The sequence below is a fragment of the Podarcis raffonei genome, chromosome 7 (assembly GCF_027172205.1).
Source record: "Podarcis raffonei isolate rPodRaf1 chromosome 7, rPodRaf1.pri, whole genome shotgun sequence".
Lineage (NCBI taxonomy): Eukaryota > Metazoa > Chordata > Lepidosauria > Squamata > Lacertidae > Podarcis > Podarcis raffonei.
Window position 1 is genome coordinate 10,977,699 of NC_070608.1, and position 25,499 is coordinate 11,003,197.

General features: G+C 41.4%; 1 protein-coding gene across 3 annotated transcripts in view; it reads left to right on the forward strand.

Annotated features, from left to right (window-relative positions):
• The window catches only part of DNAAF11 (dynein axonemal assembly factor 11), a 40,117-nt gene extending 16,450 nt beyond the window's left edge, over positions 1 to 23,667 (forward strand). For 2 of the 3 annotated variants that reach the window (XM_053395281.1, XM_053395280.1), the window contains 4 exons: positions 363 to 432; positions 1,731 to 1,826; positions 11,269 to 11,354; positions 23,351 to 23,667. In XM_053395281.1, the coding sequence (XP_053251256.1) occupies positions 363 to 432; positions 1,731 to 1,826; positions 11,269 to 11,354; positions 23,351 to 23,531 (433 nt within the window). In that variant the 3' untranslated portion in view covers positions 23,532 to 23,667. Of the gene's footprint in view, positions 1 to 362; positions 433 to 1,730; positions 1,827 to 11,268; positions 11,355 to 16,542; positions 16,577 to 23,350 lie in introns of those variants that run through there. The other variant, XM_053395282.1, reaches the window with a different exon arrangement.
• The last annotated feature ends 1,832 nt before the right edge of the window (positions 23,668 to 25,499 follow it).

The following is a 25,499-nucleotide window of genomic DNA, read 5'->3' on the forward strand; positions in this document are numbered from 1 at the left end:
CATCAACCCTTAATCCAGACAGGTTTGTTATCTCACTACAACGGTAAACATTCTCACCTGTGGTTTCATGCAAATTGAGACCCAGTCTATGTTGACTGTTGGGTGTGCCTGTATTCTTCTATGGGTGATTTGCTTCTTGGGTTTGAATCTTGTTTCAGTCGCTCGAGTGATATCACTGTTCTCTCTCTCCCCTTCCCCTTTGGGTCTAGTCTGAGTAAAAGTGTTGAATTCAACCATGTGACTCTTGGTGTAACATGAGCCACTGTAGGAGGGAACAGAGAGGAGTTTAATCCTCCTAAGGAAGGCTCATAAATTAAGGAACTACTAAACTAAATGGACTCCCTTCCCTCCCCATTTCAAAGACATCTAGATACCTCCCTACTTGATATTGATGTACAGCCTACTTACGTCCGAGTAATGATCAAGGGAAAGGTTAGTATGCTTTGTTGTTATTGCTTTTATTTTATGTTTTTCAGAAGTTTAATTTTGACTCCTTTCCACTTCCTAATATTGGCTCCTTCAACATGTCAATCCTGGACTTGTTCTATGGATGTTATTGGACTGGTGGGAAGAGTTCTAGAAGGAGTGAAGGAGGAAAGCTACTATTACCTCACCCTTCCAGTTTTATCACTTCAATCTGGGGGACTCAAAGAAAGCAAAGAAAGCCTGCCCTCTTTCTTCTCCCTTCAGTTCCTTGTAGGTTTCCACTCTGAGACCCAAGTCTAATGAACCCTGATAGTTTTGGCATCTCATGATGTCAGTGAAAATGAAATAAGGTGACAGGCACCAAGACACTGTGGCAAGAAAAGGCTTAGTCCGTTTGTTATTTGCCATGCAAAGTTGCATTTGCACTCACTTTCTTGGCTGGAGTATACTTCTTAGCTAACTTTTGAAAAGCAGCTTCACCACACTGCATCAGTTACATTCAGGTGGGCTATCTTAACTTTTGAAATTAGCCATTTCGGGAGTATTATGCAAAAGCAAAATTGGAAGATATATTTAACTGATGATGTAGAAAGGCCCTAAGATGGGGAGTCAAGTTCCCCTTCCATGCCATTTTTGTTCTTGCTAAAGCTTTTATTTGGGATAACTTGAAGTGGAGTTATCACCCTAAGCACTGTAATATATCATGACTAGAGAGATGGAGCATTTTTAAAAATCCCTGTAGATCTTGCATTTTCTTCGTTTTTTGACTTTAAAAATGCCAGTGCTGCTAAGCTAAACATTAGAAGCTGTATTCATAATCACACTACTAAATGCAGATTAAAAATTACTTTCAGTCTAAAATAGACTAGCATAATTATTCTCATTTAGTTGCCAATATAACCTAAGTACCATGCTATAACCTTCTTTAAAATGTCATACATTTCACTGACAACACTGAAGGCATACGTGTATGTTTGAAGGCGCGCACACACACACACACACACACACACTCATCATTACTTGCAACGTAAATGAGGACTGTTTAAGATGCAAATCACCCGTTAGGATTGGTATTAATATATACCACAAGAGAGATTTAAGTAAAAAAAAATCCTCTCAGATCAAAGACATGTTATTCATATAACTGCACGTTTTTCTATCTGGGTCACAAATGCTTTATTCTTCCTGATTCATACTTCACATCCCCGTAAACCCACAAAACTAAGTCTGGTAAACTTTTGATTTTTGTAGTATCTATATCACAAATGGTGTAGTTCCTTGTCTGTGTGTTTTGGGTTTTTCAGGTGTTTCAACTTGTGCTTCCTGCAGAAGTGAAGCCAGATAACAGTGCTGCTAAAAGATCTCAAACAACTGGACATTTGGTTATCAGCCTACCAAAGGTAGGGCAAGATGTTCCTGCGATGCTCAGAATTCAGTTTTGCCTTGGATCTGCTTGCCTGCACATTCTTCTTCCTCTCCCCGTATGTTCTGCCCTTGAGGCATTGCAAAACCCAGAGCAAAATGTCCCCCAGAGCACAGTGTTACCGCCAAAGTGGAACAACATCAAACGTGAAAGACTGGATAAACAACATAGCCTCCTAAAGGAAGAAACATGGCAAACTTGAGCTTCAGTTCTGAGTGGACTGCCTCTTCAGTAGCACCTTCAGAGCTAAGCCCATGCTGTCACGATGCTGATTCGATGCCTTGCCTGTCTGCAAGCATTTCAAGGCCTTTTCACAACATAGTCTTTAGGGCAGAGCTTCCCAAACTTTGCGTTGCGACACATTAGTGTGTCGGCTGCAGTGTATAGGTGTGTCACACGACCGCGAACCGCTTCTCCTGTGGCTGGAAAGGGGTTAGTTTAACCTCCAGTTTGCTAGTGAAACTGTATTACTGTGTTGTGAAATGGTGCATGTCTAAAAATTGTGTCACCAACATGAAAAGTTTGGAAAGCTCTGCTTTAGGGACTTGAGATCTTGCTCTCTTAAAGAAGCTTTGGCAGAAGCAGTGATACCTTTTAGTAGGACGCTGCCTTATAGCAGGTTCAGACTATTTGTCCTGGCCTAGTTTTGTCTACTACCCAGCATCCTTTTTCCTGGAAATGACAGGGATTGAACATGGGATGTTCTGCATCCAAGCAAAGCATGTTCTCAGCCGCTGAGCAGAGAGCTCATCAGGAGCGTCATTTTCCAGATGGATGCGGACCACAGAGTGGAACTTTCGTCTGGCATTTTATTTAATTATTTTATTGCGTATCATACTTGTAACATGCAATTAAGTGGTTGTGCCTTGTCTTTGGGACGCTCTCCCCACAGCAGATGCAGGAGGCACCTTCATTGGTGACATTTAGGTGTCGGGTTAAAAGCTTTTTATTTAATAAGTCTTTTAATTGTGTTGCTCTTTTACAGTTTTTCTGGTTTGTGGGTTTTAATGGCTGCTTAATGCTTGCTCTGCTTCTTGCTCTTGTTTTTATTGCCTCAGTTCTCCAGTATCTTCATTGCCGATTTTACTTTATTTTTTGCAGCTTTTCTATACATGAGTTCAGACATGCATAGCAAAGTGTTCAATAGACGCCTGAAATCAGTGGTCACCAATGTGGCTGTCCTACTGGTAGTGTTGGACTACAACTCCCTTCACCTCTGGACATTGGCTATAGCAGCTGGGACTGATGGGAGTTTGAGTCCAACCTCATTTGGAGGGCACCACGTTGGCCACCCCTGCTTCAACAACAAATGATTTCTTATTTTATTTTCTCTTCCGGGTATTTTTGAACTGGCTGTAATGAAAATTAAATAAAAGCTAAAGTTATGGAAAGCAAAATTTTGCTCCAGTAGCAGGTTGCACAGCTGCAATTTGTATTCCTGGTCTGGAATACACACAGAGAAAAAGACAGAGATGGCTGTGTAGCGTTTTAACTGTTCTTATGTTGAAAACTGCTCCTGAGCTGCCTTCGGGACATGTTTTCTTCCCCTTGAGCCATGAATCCTTGCAAAGCTAATGCATCAAGATGCTGGCCTTTTCTCCCACACCCCTAAGTTATTAACGGAAGGCATTAGCAAGATAGTGTGTTCCTTCTTTACTTTTTTTTTTACATTTGTTCTTAAATCTTTTTTAAAAATATGACTCCTCTGCTGAGATGTATGTAGCCAGTCTCCTTCAAGTTCATACCATCTGTCTTGTCTTGCTAGGCCTCTCATTAATTCCAATGGTGCATCTGTAATGACAGGTTTGCAGCCTCATCAGTAGCTGGAATTGTGCCTGAAATGTTATTCATTTGACCAAAATCCACTTCTCCAAAACATTCAGAATACACTTAAAATGAATATTTATCACACTTCTAAATAATAGAATCATAGAGTTGTAGAGTTGGAAGGGATCTCAAGTTTCATCTAGTCCAACCCCTTGGAATGCAATAATCTCAACTAGATCATACATAGCAGATGACCATCCAGCTCTGCTTTAAAACCTCTTTTGGGAGTCTGTTCCACTGTTGAACAATTCTTATTATTGGACAGGTCTTCCTGATGTTTAGTCAGAATCCACTTTCTTGTAACTTGAAGCCACTGGTTCGGGTCCTATCCTCTGGAGCAGGAGAAAGCAAGTTTATTCCTTTTTCCATGTGGCAGGCCTTCAGATATTTGAAGATGCCTATCATGTCTCCTCTCAGTCTCCTCTTTTCCAGGCTAAACATATCCAGCTCCTTCAAGTGCTCTTCATAAGGCTTGGTTTCCAGACCCTTGATCATCTTGGTTGTCCTCTCTGCACATGTTCCAGCTTCTCAATATCCTTCTTAAATTGTGGCACCCAGAACTGGACACAGTACTCCAGGTGCAGTCTGACCAAGGCTGAATAGAGCGAGACTATTACTGTTGATGCAGTCTAGAATAGCATTAGCTTTTCTTGCTGCTGCATCACATTGTTGCCTCATGTTCAGCTTGTGGTCTACTAAGTCCCCTAGATTCTTTTCATATGTGCTACTGGCAATCCAGGTGTCCCCCATCTTGTATTTGTGCAGCTGGTTCTTCTTGCCTAAGTGTAGAGATACTATGGATAGCAGCCACATGCCATTGCAAGTGTGTTCATAAGTAAACTTCACTGAGAGATTTTTTTTTAAATGATATTTATTAAAGATTTAGTAGTTACAGAAAAGAAGAAAAAAGAAAATAGAAACAATAAAAAATTAAACAAAGCAAAACAATACCTTACAATACATCAAAGAAGAAAAGGAAAGCAAAAAACAATACAGCAGAACAATAAGAAAAACAAAAACATTTAAAAACACATCCAGCATTTCCGCATCTTTATCTTTCATTTACTTGTTTCATCGACCTCCTCACACCTCCCTTTTTTGTATTCTAGTTCAATTAGCTATTTCAGCAAATCCTTTCCATCTTTCTCAATTTTTGTTCTATAATTTATCTTAACACAATCTGACCTTAAATTTTACACTTTGGCCCATTAACAATCTATTTTTACTTAATTCTTTATAACATTTCTGCATATAACATATAACTTTCTTTATAACATTTCTGCATATAACATATAACTTCATTCTAGCATCCTTCTAACATTCATTAATTTTACAATATTTCTGTAAATATACTTTAAATTTTTTCCAATCTTCTTCCACCGACTCTTCTCCCTGGTCTCAGATTCTGCCAGTCATTTCCGCCAATTCCATGTAGTCCATCAGCTTCATCTGCCATTCTTCCCGGGTGGGTAGATCTTGTGTCTTCCAGTGCTTTGCGATAAGTATTCTTGCTGCTGTTGTAGCATACATAAAGAAAGTTCTATCCTTTTTTGGCACCAATTGGCCGACCATGCCCAGGAGAAAGGCCTCTGGTTTCTTCAGGAAGGTATATTTAAATATCTTTTTCATTTCATTATAAATCATCTCCCAGAAATTCTTAATCCTTGGGCATGTCCACCAAAGGTGAAAGAATGTACCTTCAGTCTCCTTACATTTCCAACATTTATTATCAGGCAAATGGTAGATTTTTGCAAGCTTGACTGGTGTTATGTACCACCTATAAATAATTTTCATTAGGTTCTCTTTTAAGGCGTTACATGCCGTAAACTTCATACCTGTGGTCCATAACTGTTCCCAGTCAGCCATCATAATGTTATGTCCTTAATCATAGCAGATTTCACCGTTTCATCCTGAGTATTCCATTTCAACAGCAAGTTATACATTCTTGACATATTCTTAACTTTAGGGTCTAACAATTCTGTTTCCAATTTTGATTTTTCCACCTGGAAGCCTAGTTTTTTGTCCAAATTATATGCCTCCATTATTTGATAATAATGGAGCCAGTCTCGCACTCTGTTTTTTAATTTTTCAAAACTCTGCAGTTTTAGTCTACCTCTTGCTCCAAAATTTCCCAATACTTTGGCCATTTGGCCTCCATATTGAGCTTCACTGAGAGATTTACCCCAAAGTAACCATGCATAGGACTGCAGCCCACAGGACAGGACAATTGGCAAAGGTGTCTGGGAAGAAAAGTCTACAATGAGGGAGCCTTCACAGAAAAGGCCTTGTTTGCAACTGCCGCTGACTTCACTGATCTCTGCAATGATCTCTGCAGTGATCTCTGCAAATGAACAGGCAAATGAACAGGCTCATCCAGAAGAATACCTTGATACTTTGGAGGCCTGAGGAATGACAGGTGAATCTCGACATTTGCAGTGCAGTGATGTACCGCTGCCTTGCTGTGCAATACAGAGAGCTGGTGTGGCATAGGGCTGAAAGTCTGTAACTGTAAAGACAGCCTTGGTCCAAATGTCAACTGCTGCAAACTTAACAAGTTCTGCTAGGGTCTTATATATCCAACCCCCCCCCCCCAGTAAAATACTACTTTTTTCCAATATGGAACTCAGTTGGTGAATGTTGCCAGGATTGTTACCAGAATAGGGCCATTAAGAAGCAGGAGTTTCAAGGTTTGTAGAAGTACAAACAAATTCCAAGCAACCCCTCACAAAAAAACAAGCCTAAAAGTCCCAAAATACAGCCAAAAGAGGACTGAGTATGCTAAATAGCCAGGAATGTAGATTGACAGTTGGAAAATGTTAGAATGGGTAGAGAGAAGGAGAGACTCGAATAATTTATCTGGAGGGAACGGCCGGCTAGAACCGTGAACTGGAACACTCCTTTTGGGAGGAATGATGCACTGCAACATTTTGTTGCTTGTGTCACTTGCAAAGAATAATGCCAGTCTACCTTAGAGAGTTGATGCGTGTCTTACAAGTATGTGATGTGTACTGAACTCTAAATTGCGCCATACAAATATGTGTCAAATAAACCTATTGTCTGGAAAGGAACCTTCGCTACGTTCAAAGCTGGTCTTCTTGGCAAGCCTTTGCAAAGGTGTAGGGTCTCATATGTATTCACTACGCATATCTGAGGACTCTGGATCTATGGTCATCCAAAGTGCACATGCAGCACAAGAATAGTAATTCCTCAATTGTATTGATTCATAAGCATCCTGTTTGAAAGTTCTTACAGCTCAGTGCAAGGCCTACATTGGATAGCTTGTTAATTTTGCAAAACTCCAGCTTTTCAGAACTTCCAGTCCTTTAAAAAAAATAAAATATTGCCTTTCTAGTGACCTTGTGGTAGCAAAGATCCTGAAGAGAATAAATTTCTGCGTCAAGTAAATGAAAGCATTTCATGTTCCCGGACACACTTTTATTAAGTCTGAAAATTAATGTCCTTCCTTCTTCCAAAGCAAGTAATAAGGGCAGCAAAAGGTTTTAGACAAATAGAACAGGACATTTTCCATCACAAAGCTAACCAAAAGGGAGACTTTCAAGTTTTTGCATAGAGTGGGTTTCCATAGACATTTTATGCTTCACAAAGTCAATGCAAGTTGGCTTCCTGAGTTATGTATGTACTCTGCTGGTCTACTTCAACCCACTTTTCAAAGTATTATATAAGTGTACTGAGTTGAGATTGAAAAATGCATTGGTCCGTTGACACACTTATTTGTCGTATGGAAAGGTGAAAGTACATAAAGGATTCACAAACCATATAATTAAGAAAAAATGTATAGAGTATGGGATCAATATAAAAATTTATTGGAGAAAGAAACACCACTTTGGCTTTCACCTTTGGAAGACATAGTGATAAAGAAAAAGAATATGATGGAAGGTTGGGCAACTTATAGAAATTTATTAAGAGAAGACGGAGGAGAGTTTAAATTAAAAGAATTTAAGGAATTATCAGAAATGTTAACAACATGGATGCAATATCATCGCTTGAACAAAATATTTAAGACAGAAAGGAAACAAGGGTTTGGTGAACAAATATCACAATTGAAGAGAGACCTGTTGGAATGTAATGTTAAAGTGCTGTCTAAAATGTATAAGATATTATTAAAGGGAGACAAAGGATGAGCAAGTAAAATCTTCAATAATACGTTGGGCAATAGATATTTGTTCTAATATAGACATGGAAGCATGGGAACGATTGTGGAATATGGATATAAAATTTAAGAGAAAATCATGCAAATGTTATATAGATGGTATCTAACACCTAGTAGATTGGCAAAAATTTATAAATCAAAATCGAGTAAGTGTTGGAAATGCAAAGAAAAAGAAGATACTTTTATCCTATGTGGCAGTCTTGTAGTAAAGTTAAAGCTTCCTGGGAAATGATGTATAATGAATTGAAAAAGATATTTAAGATAACAACACAGAAGCTTTTCTCTTGGGAATTATAGATGTAGAACTACTCAAACAGTATAGAAATTTATTTATGTATGCAACTACAGCTGCAAGAATGTTATTTGCCCAAAAATGGAAAGAAGAAGTCCTGACAAGAGATGAATGGATACAAAAACTTATGGATTATGCAGAAATGGCAAAACTTACCAGAAGAATAAGAAATCAAGATTTCAGCAGCATCAGGTCTGCTAGCTTTGTTGTTTTTCATTTGGTTAATAGCTATACACAGCTCTCTCAGATTTGGAGATACTGCATGCTTATCTGTAATCTCATCTCTAATCAGCTGCCCAGATAAATTTGTGACCATCCTTCAGCTCCTCCATGATAATATGACAGCAACAATTGCAGATTACAGTGGCTCTTAAAGTGAACCATTCACAGTTGAATCAGGTGTTAAACAGGGTTGTGTTATTGCCCCAACTCTATTATTTTAGTTCCCGTGATCCTACACATTGTCAAAGGGAAAGTCCCCCCCCCCCGAAGTAGAAATTATATATTGAACAGATGGAAAGCTCTTTAACTTGAGTAGGCTGAAAGCAAAGACTGAGGTTACCATAACTTCCGTCATAGAGCTTCAACATGCTGATGACAACATAGTGTGCACACACTCAGAGGATGAGCTCCAAACCATTCTAAATAGCTTTGCAGAAGCTTACGAAAAGCTTGGCCTATTGCTCAACATCCAAAAAACCAAAGTACTGCACCAACAAGCACAAAACAATGCCCCTGCAGCGCCACAAATCCAACTTAATGGTGTAACATTGGAAAATGTCGATGACATCTCCTACCTGGGCAGCTGTCTTTCCACAAGGGCCGACATTGATATCAAAATCCAGCATCACCTGAAATCGGCGAGTGCAGCTTTCTCCCTATTGAAGTGCAAAGTGTTTGAGGACCGGGACACTCACAAGGAAGCCAAAATGCTTATTTACAAAGTTGTTGTACTACCAACCTTACTGTATGCTTGTGAAACATGGACCACTTATAAATGCCATCTCCAACTCCTCTACAGATTCCATCAGTGGTGTCTCTGAAAAAATTGTTAGAAAAACAGGCGAACTAGTGCCAGTGTGCTGGAAGAAGCAAAGATCACCAGTGTTGAAGCAATGATTCTTCAACATCAACTTCATTGTACTGGTCATGTTGTGCGGATTCCTGATGATCGTCTTCCAAAGCAACTACACTATTCTGAACTTAAAAATGGAAAGTGTAATGCTGGTGGTCAACAAAAGAGGTTTAAAGCCTCTCTCAAGGAAATCTAAAAAAATGTAGTATAAACACCAACAATTGGGAAACACAGGTCTGCGAGTGCTCCAATTGGAGAACAGCTTTTACCAAAGGTGTCATGGACTATGAAGATGCTCAAGCTAAGGACGCAAGGGAGTAACATGCTAAGAGGAAGACACGTTTGGCAAATCCTCACCATGATCAACTCCCACCTAGAAACCTATGTCCCCACTGTGGAAGGACTTGTGGATCCAGAATTGGCCTCCACAGTTATAGACTCCCTATCAAGACTGTGTTGATGGAAGACATTCTTACTCAGCGACGAGTGATCAAATAAGATTTGTAAGAATTACCCCAAACAAAGGAGCTGATGAATCTGTAGTGAATCTGTACAGAATCACTATGAGGGAAATGCATGAGCAGCATTGCAGAGTTGCAGCCTTCTTTGTTTCTGACACCAGATGCCCAGTTGATGACAAAGGAAAACATAAAAAATGAAGATAAATGTCTCCTGGCAACATCAGCTTTCACAGCTGTCCAGGTTTATCATCCAAAAAAGCAAAGTTCAGCAGATGCATTGGTAAGGAGTCTTGCCGTACCTATCTTTTGATCAAATTCTTAAGGAGGCTTGCAATGGATTGCAGTGATTTAAATAAAACAAGAACCAGCACATACACAGATAACCCAGCAGCCCTTAGTTTTCTGGCTGATGGATGGGGCCAGAGTGTGCAGTTCCCACTGGGAAACCAGTTGTAGTACAGAGTTATTCCTGGCTGGGATGGGGGGAATCAGCTCTCAGCAGCTTCTCCTTCTCTGTCTGATGAAGAGGACTAGGTTGGTTTTGACCTTGCCATGATATTCTTCCTGAGAGGCATGGGGTTTGACTTCCCAGTGGTTTGTGGTCCTCTGGCTGATGGGAGTGGCTGGCCAGAATGTAGGTCTGTTCTGCTTAGCACCCCTAGGACAACTTGGAGCCTAGTGTTCCTTCTAGCAGAGAGGGGGAAGCAAGCTTCCTATGTTTGCTTCCCTGCTGGCTGAAGGTTGGGCTAGACTTCCTCTAGCCATGCTGTTCTTCCTTGGAGGTAGAAGATGTGATCTCCCAGTAGATCTTTGACCTCTGATGGATGGGACCAGAGTATGCTTTCTCACAGTTCTGCAATACTAGGCAAACTAATAGGCAAATTTATTGGGCTTCAGATGCCATTAATAAATATCTAAAAATTAATGGCAGTTGAACTCTGAAAACCCAAACCTATAATTTATAACAAAAATATACAGTTTCCACCATCAAATTGAATGATCATTGACATGCTGGTGCTCTATAATTCTGGGAACATTTTGTGCAGATGTCTTCAGGATTTGCATAAAATGTTACTCAACTTGGAAGTCCAGAACAGTTTTTGCATTAGACTCAGAAGATAAATAGCTTATTCTTTATCAAATACACAATCTAGCCAAAGTGGAGAACCTCTATGTCTCACTAATTTAAGTAAAAGAGAGAGTGAAGCATAGGCATAATTCTGCCATTAAAATCATTGGGTTTTAGATGTGCTTAACTTTGGCTGCATTGTGCTCCTTGATTTGTAAAGAATACAGAAGGTTTGGACCTCATTCTTTCTGAATCATTGTCTGTTTTAGGCAGCAAATATAAGTGTGTGTGTGTATGTGTGTTTGTGTGTGTACACACACACACCCTTTATTCAGAAGATTTTATTTATTTTCAGTGCCTGGAGCTGAACTGTGATAATTTGTGCTCCCTAACCTTGATGTTCAGATATGGTGGACTGAAATGTTAAATAAACACATTTTACCCGAAGTATTTGTGTTTATAACATTTTCTATCCTACTGAAAAATGCAACCTAATGATGAAACCAATATACTTTTCTTTTCAGGCTAAAGAAATAATTGTGGCTAAGCAAGACGTATCCACTTCTAAGAAACCCTCTGACACCACTAAGCTTCAAAAAAATCTAAAAAGGTAATAGTTATGATTTATCTATCTAGCACCTCAGTTTTTATACATGCTGCAAATGGGTTTTTCAGTTGCAAGGATATTTCTTCTCATGGAATGCACAGTTGTATGGAATAACAAAAATAAATATTGATTTGTATGAAATAAAGCTTTATATGGAGCCTTGTCCAATGCCTTTATAAACGTCTGCTTTGGTGGCCAACCCGAGAAAGTTCTTACAGCCGCAAGTCAGATTTATTCCATTGACTGTCACTTGGCCTCTTCTACAGCGTTATGAATTGAAGCTCAAATTCTTGATCAAGAAAGGACTTTTCAGGTTCTTCACTCTGCTAAGCGATATTTCCTGGGTGCCTGAACAACTTAGGAAGACACAAGTCATCTATTTAAATTCCATCTCATTTAGTTTAGGGCTATTAACGGCTGAAATTTTCGAAGTTATTGATCAATAACACAAGGCAGCATAGGCTCTCATTGGCAAGGAGGAAAGGATGATATTTGTCTTTTGTGTTCTGAACAAAGGTAACATTTTGCTAGTGGACTAGGAAATCTCTGCACTGGATCATGTGTCAGAGAATCATAGGATTGTAGAGTTGGAAGGGATCAGGGAGTCATCTATTCCAACCCTTGGGAATCTTAACACACATCCAATTTGAAACTATGCCTGACCCTGCTTAGCTTTGCAAATGTGCTAGCAGTTTACTTTCTGTATCACTAGCTGGAGAAAGATGAGCGTTAACACTGGGGCTGGAGGGACAGTGCATAGTGGACCATCTTTTTGGTGAAGGATGGGATAAAAATACTTTAAAAACAAAATCTACCAGAATCAGAGAATTGTAGATTGTCACCACCATCATTTCTGTGTTTGATATTGGACTCTCTTACGTGTTGCTGAAAGTTTTGTGGGGCACACTCAGTTTCTGTAGGGTACTGGCCAAACTCCCATTGCCTCACATGACCTGACTGCACAGCCAATAATGTCTACCTCGTCAAACCTGCACCTCGCAGAGAAAAATCAGTAGCTTTTGATTATCTGTCTCTGAAGGAGATTGACCATCATTATGGATCTTCTCACCGAGGAACTGAAATAAATAAATGAGGAAGTCCAGGATCCTTGGAACCCAGGTTGAGAACCACTGCTTAGGCAAATGCCTTGTGGGGAAGTGATTTGATAACTGTTTAGCTTAGCATTTCTTGTAAAAAAACACCCCTCTGCTAGCCACTTTAGTTCTTCAGGTTTCTCATCCAAAAAAGCAAAGCACACACACACACACACACACACACACACACACACACAGAGAGAGAGAGAGAGGGGGGGGGGATTCTTGTAAAGCAGACTGGGTGATTCTTGTGGGAGTCAGTCTTAAGAGTCTTACCTTCAGGGTGGTGCTGACCCAATGGCTTATTTGCAAAGTCAAGCCTCTCCTCTTGGAGTTAGTTACAAGGGCTTTGAGGAATAAAATTTATAGGAGCAAATGTTCAGCCTGATGCTGCATGGGCAGCTTAACATGGATTGGAAGATCTGGCAGTGGGAGCTTGGCTACTTAACAGATCACATAGAAGTTTCCTCAAATCCAGAAGTGGATGCTGGAACGGATGGATTCAGATAATTGTAAAGTTGCGAGGGGCCACTAGGAACTTCTAGTCCACCCCCTGCAATGCAAAAAGCTTTTGCCCAATGTGCGGCTTGAATCCATGACTCTGAGATTAAGAGTCTCCTGCTCCATCTTCTGATGGGACGCTTTTGGTGGTTAGTCATACCCCTGCGATTCATTTTGGCCTTTCCCAAGGACCGATTCAATTGTGTGATTAGCTCTGCCCTGTGGAACTCCTTGCCAGTAGAAGTCCCAGTAGAATTCATCGCTTCCTTTTTAAAAAAAAGTCTTTTAAAAACAGTCTTGTGCAGACAGGCCTTTGGAATGTTATTTTTTAAAAAAACAACAACCAAACAACCAGTATTTATTGATGTTCACATTATATTTTTATGTTGTACATCACTTTGTTATATTTTTATGAAAGTGCAGTAGATATCTAAATAAATAAATAATAATCCCTTTTATCGTTGCTCAATTTTTGCAAGGACAGTTCCTAAACATGTCAAAGAGTTGGCGTGAATCTCACCCCCCCAGTAGCCTGAGAGCCTCCAGTAGGAACACGGGCAGATTTTTAAAAACTTTAATTAATCATATTTATGACATGTACTAAGCTTAGGGAACAAGGTGACCTAGACAACATGAATTGTGACTAAGACCTTGTTTCCCATGATTGATGTCTTCCTCTAAATAATACTTGTAAAGGCATGTTCTTCCCGATCAGACCCTGATTTTGAAAGTCATAGGTGTCCTTGCACTTCCAGTTCAATGGATGTTCTTCAATGGATGTTCTTCAGACTGCTGCTTGATTGCAAGAGTCAGACAGGCTCTTGGAAACTCATATCATATGTCTCTGTCTTAAATATCTATTTTGCTTGTGTAACAACTATACTAAGACCTTTTCAAAGACCTAGATGGGAGCCTAGTCCTGTCTTCATCTGCTAGTAAACACTGCCAGTCAAACTACTGTGCTTATATGTACAGATAGATATACCAAGTCAGGCAAGATTCCTATAAAATCAAATGGGGGGGGGGAGAGAAAGAGAGCACAAATTCTGGGCCTGAACTGGCATGTCTGCTTGTGCTGTCGGCTTGTAATCTTTTTATGGTCTCATGATTACTCTCAGTTAATAGCAATAACCTCACTGGGTGTAAAGACGAATGAGAATGACTGTAAAGCACTTAGAGGTATTAAGATCGCTACATAAATGGCAAGAACCACAGAGCACTAACATTTCATAAATGATATCATTTAAATAATAGTGTAGATTTAATGAGAGGCTGTGGCTTATACAAAATCCAGCATTTCATAGACTTCAGCTCCGACAAATTCTCCAGGGACTGCAATGGCAACCTGTTGCATTTGGGGAACAATTGAAATTATCCGTTGGAGGGAAGCCATAGCTCAATTCTGGGTTCAATTCCCAGCATCCCCAGTTAAATTATCTGTGTCTCAAGTCTTCAGAGGTGCTATAATACTGAATACTAGAAAAGCTGCACCAATGGTCTCACTCAGTATAAGGTAGCAGCTTCACATAGCTGAAATATATTTTGAAATATAGATTATCTGCATATCCAGGAAACAGATTCTCTCTTCCCCATGATATCACAACCATAATCATTATCATCTGCTTACAGGCAGATAAACAAATTAAGGGGAATAAGACCCAAGGGAGAAGGACTTGCATAGAGAAAAAAACACACATTGTGCTTGCAAACTTATGAGCTCTAGGAGGCCTCTCCTTCTCCAAAGCATTAGACCTCCCTCTCTGAGAATGGAGAAAAAGAGTTCCAACCTTAGAGAGGAAGATCTGATGTTAGCTTCCCCCTTCCCACTGTCCTAGCAGCTTGCACTCCATAGAGCAGAAAACTGGGTCCACTAGGAACACATTAGGGGCATGCCAGGGGAGGACATGGTGAAGGCTTAGATCTGAAGGATCCAGTGACTTTTCAGTCCCCCAACATGCCCCCAAACTGGAGATTGAATTACTCCAGCCCTGGAGCTGGTGTAGCTCACAACTCTTTTATCTCCTCCCCACTAAGGAAAGACAAAACAGGAAGCAGGACAGAGAATTGCAAAGCACCCTCGTTTCTACCCTGCCACAATGCAGCAGATAGACTGCTTTCTGTTTCCTCCAAGGCCAGTTTTAGTATTACATGGTAAATGCCCTTTTCAATTAATATTCTATCACAATATTAAAGAGTGATCAAGAACATTATTTTGGTGATCTATCTAAATTTTCATGATCTTCAAGGCAGGTCAGGAAGACAGAACCTAGCACATTCATTTTCACATGATAATGACGAAACAATCATGGACCTCACTTTCTTTTTAATACGGAGAGAGTGGAGATGCCCTGCTCAGAACATCATTACAGTGGTACCTTCAGTTACAGACGCTTCAGGTTACAGACTCTGCTAACCCAGAAATAGTACCTCGGGTTAAGAACTTGGCTTCAGGATGAGAACAGAAATCGCGCAGCGGGAGGCCCCATTAGCTAAAGTGGTACCTCAGATTAAGAACAGTTTCAGGTTAAGAGCGGACCTCCGGAACGAATTAAGTTCTTAACCAGAGGTACCACCGTATTCGTCAATGGATTTTCACTAAGTATCCCACAAGGTTCTGTGGGGAAAGGACAGAACTTGCAAGAAGATGTTTGAATTTCTTGAGGCTAGGGAAGAACTTCTTTTTCAAGAAAAGACACTCTTTTCTCCACAGGAGGTTTGCAGGTAAAGGAAATATATTTCAACGCTGTTAAAGGCATGAGAACTGAAGCCAAACGAGAGTTCCGGCCTTCTTCAAGTAGGAGAGAAAAATCAGGTTCTTCCCAGCTGGGGGATACCATTGTTCTTTGAAAAGATGTGTGATGGCCTTTGAATGCTGCCCCCCTCCCAATACCTGGCATGCTAAAAGAAAAAGCTTGGCTCTGAGCTTCCAGGTGCTTGATATATAACACCTCAGAAGTGCTGATGTTTAAAGACTAGATGTTCCAGCAGGCTGCTCATGTCTGCAACGAGGCAAAAAATTCAGGCTGGTTTGAGAGGTGGGTAGTAAACCCAGGTGTCGTTGCAATTCAGTGGCAGGTGATGTAGCCTGATTTTGTAATCACAAAATCAGTTAGCCTGACCATTTTGGGGGGGGGGGCAGTTAGAAGAGAAGAAGAGTTTGGATTTGATATCCTGCTTTATCACTACCCGAAGGAATCTCAAAGCGGCTAATATTCTCCTTTCCCTTCCTCCCCCATAACAAACACTCTGTGAGGTGAGTGGGGCTAAGAGACTTCAGAGAAGTGTGACTAGCCCAAGGTCACCCAGCAGCTGCATGTGGAGGAGCGGAGACGCGAACCCGGTTCACCAGATTACGAGTCTACCGCTCTTAACCACTACACCACACTGGCTTAGTAGACATACCACAACAGGCCCATTCCAGACAATTATATTGCAGTACTTTGGTACGTCCAGAATTTCCTTGGGCAGTGGGGGACGGGATGGGAGACAATTGCAGTTCCTTCCACGAGACTTTGTAGTACCCAGCATCATCTTCCCATGTTTTAAAAGGGCTTGAACTTCTGAGCATCGTAAAGCTTCCAATAATCTTTTCAAAGGAAAGCACCTGAGCCTTGAGGTCTGAATTACGACCGGCAATGAACATTGCTGCTTCTGATTTTGTGTGCTTTCCGCATCTCCAGAATTAGATGGTGTGTGTGTGTGTGTGTGTGTGTGTGTGTGTGTGTATCATGTAATAACAGAGATAAGTATGTATATTGCAAGTAAACATAAAGTCTGTTGAACAAAGTAGAACCCAATTCAATTTCCCTGAGCGACATTTCAAGTGGCTATAAGGCATTGCGGCCTTTTTCACTGTGGTCTTCTGGCACCATTTCTAGATGATGGACAGAAGCTCCATTGTGAGTCAGGCAAGGAGAACGTTGGGATGGTGTCTTTTATTTTGCTGCTGCTGTTACAGATAATAAATGCTCTCGCCCTTGGAATCCTCTCTTGCCTCTGTTTTTCATAACTTAGAACATGTTCACATTTACTACAAAAAAAGTAGGAGATAAGCTATTGGAGGCGGCAAACCCTTTGTCTATTTGGTTTTATCTATATGTATATATGTATGTATGTAAGTTCAAATAATCTATATTGGAATGGCAAAGAGAAAGATAAACATGCAAGGCGCTTGTAGATATGGCTCATATATGGCTGGGCTGCCTTTACTCATGAAAGGGAGCAGGTGGCGCTATGGTCTAAACCACTGAGCCTCGAGGACTTCCGGGTTAGCGCCATCGCCTAATGGCGGATTCCCTCCGAGCTCCGGAGGGAATCGGCTCAGCAGGGGTCGGGTTCTGCCGCGGCGGCGACGCGGGGACCCTCAGAAACCACAGGCGCTGAAGCCTGTGGACCTGGTGACTCGGCGGGCACCATTTGCGCCCCCCTGACCCGCAAAGGAGCCTTTTTAAAGGCTCTGGAACGGGGGACGGAGAGCGGTGCGGTGCTGTGAGTCGACTGCTTCCCCTGCTGAGTGAAGCCGCATGCCATGGACGGAGAGCGCTGACTTCTTTCTCTGAACATTTGGATTAAAAGCAACAACACGTGAGTAACATGGAAATTGGACTTAAAAGGGAAATTTTCTTTGGGAATTAGGCACGACCGGGTAAGGTGTAAAGAGGAAGTCCGCCTACCCGCCTTGTAAACATCGTAAAGCAAGGATTTTATTACTAAGGTTGTGAGAATACCTTTCTTCTTTGTGGAGAAAAGCAATTAACTCTACGTTGGGGCAATTTAAGTGATTGTGCTGGAGGATAAGAGCTAACATTGAGAACGGAATTCACCCCTCCCCCAAGACCCGGGAGCGATCGGTGAGAGAGCCTGCGGAAGAGACATAAAGACTTTGACAGCTGTCAAACTAGCTGTCAAAGTTGGGGGAAAAAAGAGAACTTTGTTTCTGCTGTCTTTGCTGGTTATATTTGTTACAATTTGGTAACATATTGTTAAAAATAAAGAAGAAAAGGCTAACTTGACTTTTGGGTTGGAACTGGAAGACATTAAGAAACTAGAATCCCTCTAGAGGGGGTTTAGGACATTACAAAAATGGCTGTAAGTGGAAAAATACTGGCTGAACTGGAGAAGACTTTTTCTCTCTTGGGAAAATTGCAGGAACAGACTGATGTTTTGACTATAAACGTTACAATACTGAAGGGAACAGTAAATAAAGTTGCTGAGCCTGGGAGGGACTTGACTCAAGTTCTTGCAGATGAACAGGAAAGTTTTGCAGTTGACCTAAAAATCTCTGCAGCCGAACAAGAAAAGAAATTTGAGAAATCTGAGAATGTGATGAAAGAGGAATATGATGATTTGAAGGAAAAAGAAGGAGGAGCTATAATGCCACAGATGGTTGAGGAGAGCCAGAGGCCGGTTAAGATGGATATAAAGGAAAACAAGATCAGGATGATGGAAATTTGGTTTGAATTGAAGAATGGAAAATGGAGAGATCTCCCTATGTGGAGATCTGAAGACATATGGAATACAAACCTGGCTAAAGTGGAAACTGGAGCTTTTGGGACATTTGGACTTAAGAGAAGTAAGAAACAAGATCTTGGCTCCATTTCTAAATATGAAGGCCTAGCTGGAAGAAACATGGACCTTATCGGGACAGAGCTCCTTCGAGATTCGGAGTTTAAAATAAAGGACTATCAAAAAAACCGGCAGAGAGGAATTGTGAGAGAGTTGAGAGCCTCGGATGTGAGGTCGCCAGGCTGACTGCAGATGGACTGATGGACTTTATGTTGGGGTTCGAAACCGGGAAAGGGGGTGGTGGGGCTTTGGGAATTCAAAGGGTGTATAACTATATTCTGTTTTAATTAATTTGGTTTAGCCACTAACATAAAAATGGGGATTTCGGTGAAGGGAATTGGGGCCGACCTTAGAAAAAGACTTTTAAGAATAAGTATTGACGTATAAAGATTGAGGCTTTTAAGTTAAAATTGGTTAATTAAATTGATGGGGCGAATCTAGAAAAAGATTTTTAAGAATAAGTATTGATGTGTAAAGATTGAGGTTTATAAGTTAAAATTGGTTAATTAAAATGAATTAGAGAAAATAAGGTAAAATGTGGGGACAAGAATTTGCTGAGCTAAAAATTGGAACTGGAATACAAGAAGGGGAGGTGCGGGGAAGTCAAGGAAATTGGTTATTGAAAGCAAGAAGTGTAAACTTTATGAATTTTTAATTGTTCTTTTTTATTTTTTGTTTTTTTTCTTTATTTTTTGAAAATTTCAATAAATATCTTTTTTTTAAAAAAACAAATAAATAAACCACTGAGCCTCTTTGGCTTGCTGATCGGAAAGTTGGTGGTTCGAATCCGCGCTATGGAGTGAGCTCCCGTTGCTCTGTCCCAGCTCCTGCCAACCTAGCAGTTCGAAAGCACACCAGTGCAAGTAGATAAATAGGTACTACTGCGACAGAAAAGTAAACAGTGTTTCTGTGTGCTCTGGCTTCCGTCACGGTGTCCTGTTGCGCCAGAAGCGGATTAGTCATGCTGGTCACATGACCCAGAAAACTGTCTGTGAACAAATGCCAGCTCCCTTAGCCTGAAAGCGAGATGAGTCCCCCAACCCCATAGTTGCCTTTGACTGGACTTAACCATCCAGGGGTCCTTTACCCTTTTTACCTTTACCTTTTACTCATAAATACTTTTCTTTCATATTTGTGTTAATATTAGGCATTCCTATCCCAGCCCCACCTTTTAATCCTGTGACTTCACAAGGGAGGTGCCAGGCTTTGTCCAAGCTCAAAGACAGCATGCAGATGGGGTCAGATTCTGGCAGACGTAGGCAGCACTAACTGCAGCTTCTGAACAGACTACATAGCCCTACATGGAATGCTTAACAATTGTCGATCCCTTAATGTTAGCATCTTCTTATGAGTACAGTGGTACCTTGGGTTAAGAACTTAATTCGTTCTGGAGGTCTGTCCTTGACCTTAAACTGTTCTTAACCTGAGGTACCACTTTAGCTCCTGCTTCCGCTGTGCCGCCACCGTGCGATTTCTGTTCTTATCCTGAAGCAAAGTTCTTAACCTGAGGTACTATTTCTGGGTTAGCAGAGTCTGTAACCTGAAGCGTCTGTAACCCGAGGTACCACTGTAGAAGCATTTTTGACGATTCCTACAAATGCAGCCAATCTCTCCTGGTAAAATTGCCCGGGGCGCGTGCAGTTGCCAATGCTTCACCAAGTACATTGTCTGTGTTGTCCTCAGGTTAAGAAAAACACTGATCCAAGTAATTGTGATAAGATGCTAAGGACATCCTCGTCTTGGACTCGTTTAATTGTGATATCCAAATAGGACTGGATAATGATTTCAGATAGTTTGGGCAAGTTATGCCCAGACATGGCATAAATTTGTCAGGGATTACCAAACAGCCATTGTGGTTCTCTTCCCACCCCCACACAATTGCTTTCCAAACTTTGCTAAACAACTCTTTCAATTTCTGGTTCCAAAAATTGGAATCAGAGTTGGTTAAAAGCAATTTGCTTCTCTCTATTGTTTTGGCTTTGCTTGGAGAAGTATGGGGTTGGATGGTTAGTATAGAATATTAAATTACATGATAGATGCAGAGGTGTGGTTGTAGAGTAAGTGTCTTTAGAGCCTGCCCAGAAGCGACTAATAATCTGAATCGGAACCATAACACATTCTTGCAAATGAGCTGGGGAGACAGCAGTTAATTACCTCTCAGAAATGTCCATTTGTAGTGTGCCTACCGTAATATTAAATCCACTTTATTAAACTTGAACAGCATGAAAGATCTGTACGGCTAAAGTGTGTTCAGCAAAAGAGGGGGATGATTGAGCTTCTTGCCTTTCTCACTAAGGGTGAAACTAAACGTGATGTTAATTACATGAATGCAATTAACTTGCAAGTTTCTGTTTTGTTTTTTGTTATGCATTCTGCAAGTAGCTGCTGAGTACCTTCCAGACTGGGCAAGAGGGTAGGGACTACTGAGGGGAATTTAGCTTTTTCTCTCCTTGCAAAATAACTTCTTGACAGCTCTTATTTGCATGCCTAGGAGAATCAGTGGGCGTTTCCCTTGAAATGCAAGTACTTTTTAAAGCAGCCATGTTTAGATCATAACAATGTGTGAAAAGCACCTAGCTTTCTCCTTTCGGTGTCTTCTGTTTCGTCATTTTGGCCAGTGAATGACCTTTCACAATCCTTCAGTGGAACTTCATGATTGTTGTTCTTTCTAGATAGAGAGAACAAGCAGTTGTGAAGCTCCGCTGAGCAGTGACTCTGAGAATAAATGCATACTGCATCCAGCGGAAGACTTCATTTGTTGTTGCATTTCACTGTGGGCTCTTTGGCTGGGGAGATGCTTCAGATGAACGGTCGGCACTGCTAGATAAAATTAAAGTATCGGTGTCATCCAAGGAAGAAGGGTGCATAGTTGCTTTTTGAACACCGTAAAATTAAGTTCTGTTTGCATGTTCCTGGCATCTATATAACTAATTTTTTAGGCACCTAGTCAATATGTAACTATTTACATGTCTTGGTGGCCTTTGAATCTGTGCATTTATGGATTTTCTTGACTGCTTTGCATTGCTGTTTTGTCTTTTCTCATCGGTTGCTGTTGCTGACACTGCTGGACAGCTCCCCTAACCTGGCTTGGGATGCTGCATGTGGCGCTGTGGTCTAAACCACTGAGCCTCTTTGGCTTGCCGATCAGAAGGTTGGCGGTTCGAATCCCCGCGACGGGGTGAGCTCCTGTTACTCTGCCCCATCTCCTGCCAACCTAGCAGTTTGAAAGCATGCCAGTGGTACCTGGGATTAAGAACTTAATTCGGTCTGGAGGTCCATTCTTAACTTGAAACTCTTCTTAACCTGAGGTACCACTTTAGCTAATGGGGCCTCCCGCTGCCACCACACTGCCGCCGCATGATTTCTATTCTCATCCTGAAGCAAAGTTCTTAACCCGAGGTACTATTTCTGGGTTAGCGGCGTCTGTAACCTGAAGCGTCTATAACCTGAAGTGTCTGTAACCCAAGGTACCACTGTAGAGGAATAGGTACTGCTGCGGTGGGAAGGTAAATGGCATTTCCATACACTCTGGTACTCGTCACAGTGTCCTGTGCTCCAGAAGCAGTTTAGTCCTGCTGGCCACATGACCCAGAAAGCTGTGTGTGGACAAACGCTGGCTCCCTCGGCCTGAAAGCGAGATGAGCGGCCGCAACCCCATAGCCGCCTGTGACTGGACGTAACTGTCCAGGGGTCCTTTACCTTTACCTTTTACCTTATGCAAGGAGACCATCCTGAAATGTGTGATGTAGTTTGTGTGAGCGCCATTTCTGATCACCCCTTTTTTAGTGTTGTTCTTCTTCCAGCAGTAGGTAGTGTGTGGTTATAACAGCAACCGTGTCCTGATTGGCCTGGTGGCAGAAAGGCCAGTTAACTGGGCCAGCTCCATTCTTCCCAGTTGCACAGCAAGATGGCAACCCAAGCAATGGAATTGTACTGGAGTGGACTGGGACACGCTTCCGTATATGTGTAGTCTGTTTCGCAGCAACTTTGAGTTCATATTCTATGCACCGAGCACTCCATGTACATACTTTACTTGCTGCATTGGCCCTGACAAATGAGAATAGTGAATGCTAATCTGTTGAATGCTGTTTTAATTTTGTTCAGGGGTGAAGGTGGAACTCTTTGCAGGAGACGAGTTTAGGTACTACTGTTTTTTACTGTACAGTTTTGAATCTCATTACTTAACAAAAGGACATAGAAAAGCAGCCAACTGAAATAAGCACGAACTGATATAAACATACCATTCAATTTAAATAGCAACTAATGTTTTGTTTGTTGTCAACAAAAGGTTTGGTTTTTATCACTGCTTTCCAGCATTTTTGTGTAATTGGGATGTTGAGAAGGATAAATTGCTGGATTGAAGCAAGTGAGATACATCTGCAATGAAAATAATGCATTTAAAATAGGTGCGTTTTCAGAAGCTGGCAAATTATACCTTGATGCCTATTCTTGGTGCAAAGTAAGTATCTGGATTAAAATGAATTTGAAAAATATAAAAACCAGTGTTTGTAGGCCTTCTGTTTATTAAATCGTATGTAGTTTACATATGTGAGTAAACCTATGAAAACACACACAGTTTGACTTGTCCTGGTTTTAGAACCATTCTTGATTTAATATTCTTGATTGTGAAATTGTTGTCTCTGGAGATTTGAGGAAGCTACAGGATGAGTATCTGTCTGTCTTGGATAAAATTGTCCAAATCCTGCTTACGTAGATAAATCTTAGAAGTCTTTTCCAAGCGAAATGTCTTCTAGTCCATTTTACGTTAAGATAAAATTATGCATATAACTATTATTATTATTATTATTATTATTATTATTATTATTATTATTACTACAGAAATGAGTGTACAGAGAAGCTGGAAGTGGACCCTAGCAAGTATTCATTCCCTGATGTAGCAAACATTGTCCAGGAAAAGGATCGGATTGGACAAGGACCTATAAGGCTTCAGCGGCAGAAAACTGTAGATGCTAATAACATGAGCTTTGATGATGACCCAGATGTTCCTCCTTTAATTTGAAAGATTGATATAGAGTTTCTTTTGACTTTAGAACACCATAGACCTGTCTAAAGATAAGTGCCTTGCCTTTTAGCTGATTCCCTTATTCTGTTGTACAAACAAATGGATGTGCTTCTCTATAAACCCATCTACTTCAGCTGTCTCTGGTGGTAATTGAAATCCCTGTCGGAGTGGAGTTCTGCTTTACTAAACAGCACATCAGTTCCAAATTGCACAGGCCTTTTTTCACATAGCGTGCTTTGCCAGCATTGTTACATCAACCTTGGAGATGGTGTGAATTGTTTTCAGGGTCTGAGGCAAATCTCTCTCTCTTGCATGTACTGAAATTGCCTCAAGACTCAAGGCCAGGCTTGTTCTAAGCGGCTGAGGTGGGGAGGGGGACAGTAGGCAAAGCAAATCTATGTTGTATCTTTTCCTGCAATGGTTTAGAAGGGAAAGAGAAAATTTTGACCGTTGTTCCAAAGTTCAGAGTCAAGGAGACAGCGGTGAACAGTTTCTAGATGTGGAGCACTCATCAGAGTCCTAGCCAAAGCACCCAGGTCGATATTTTTATTTTTTTGAGCTAGTGGGATTCTGACCAAATACTGGAAATGGGTATGGAAAGATGGCTGCATAGATGGGTTGTAAATGGTTGGGATGGGTGACTTAGCTTGGGATAGGTGAGTTAGCTTGGGATGGGTGAGTTAGCCTGCCTAGTTAGCTTTGTCACTCCAGCTTTCTCTTCTCTCTCTCTTTTTCTCTCCCCCACAATGCCCTCCCTCCCATCTCTGCTTCCACAAATCCTACACTGTGTCTCCACTGTTCCTCTGGAAAATCACGATGAGGATTGTTATTTACTTCTACAAAAGTACACTAATTCCTGAACTGTTAAGTGAGATGAAGGAAGTCTTGTTGCTTTCCATGCTGCAGCAGTTGGCAACTAGATAGGCCAGTGAACTAATCCAGTGCTAAACACCTAGTGGGGGGTGGGGCAGCCTGGCCACAGCACACATTCCTAATCTTTTCTCCCTTCTTCATGCATCCCCAATCCTAGGCAGCAACAGCATTGCTGAGACAACTCACAGACAAAAGGAAGTGGTTGGTCATAATCCAATCCTTCCCTTCCCTTCCGTTGCCCTCCACCACTTCAGATTCACAGGGAATCGTGCAACATGCCCAATGTTTTCATATCAATGGGATGAGTGAAGATTAAGCCCAGGGGGGTGAAATCATCTGTATGGCTGCTTAGCAACCACACAAACATCTTCTATGCTTCCTGCTAACCTAGATACCAAAATGAACACTTGTGTGGTTGCCTAGCAACCATACTTGTGATTTCCACCCCCATTTCACTTTCCCCTACCTTTCCTGATTACCTTTACTAGCCCAATTGAAATGAGTGGAACTGTAAAGTTGTGCAGCTACTGCTGCTGCTGCTGCTGCTGGCCTTCAAAATGACAATGGCAGCATCCCTGGAGGTGGGAGGTGATGGGGCAGTGGACAGCATCGAACTTCCCCATCCTGTCGGCGCAATAATGGTTGCTTGTGCAACGGGGCTTTCTCCCCTCTCCTTCCCCTGCTGCACGTACCCCACACCCTCCCAAAATCTGCTCCAGAGTGTTGGGAAAAACCCCAGAAGAGTTTAGGGGGTGTGTGGAGAGGAAATGGGGGGAAGTCTAGTTGCACGTGCAAAAATCCTTGCACTGGTGGGAGGCTTACTACATTGGATACAAACCATAACCTCACCCCCTTTTTGCTCAGTATCACCCTGTGGCTAAGGTTCTGCTCAGGCCTCTGCCTTAGTTGGTTGCTAGGCATGCTAATAGGGCTAAGATGATGGGGAGCATTGGATTAACTTCTGCAGATCCCACAATGTCTCCTAAAGTCAGGATGAAAGCATTGCCACTTTGCCTTGTGTCCTCGGTGCACTCACGGTTTTGGACATACTACCATTATCAATCTGAACTGAAGTATTGGAACAAATAGGCC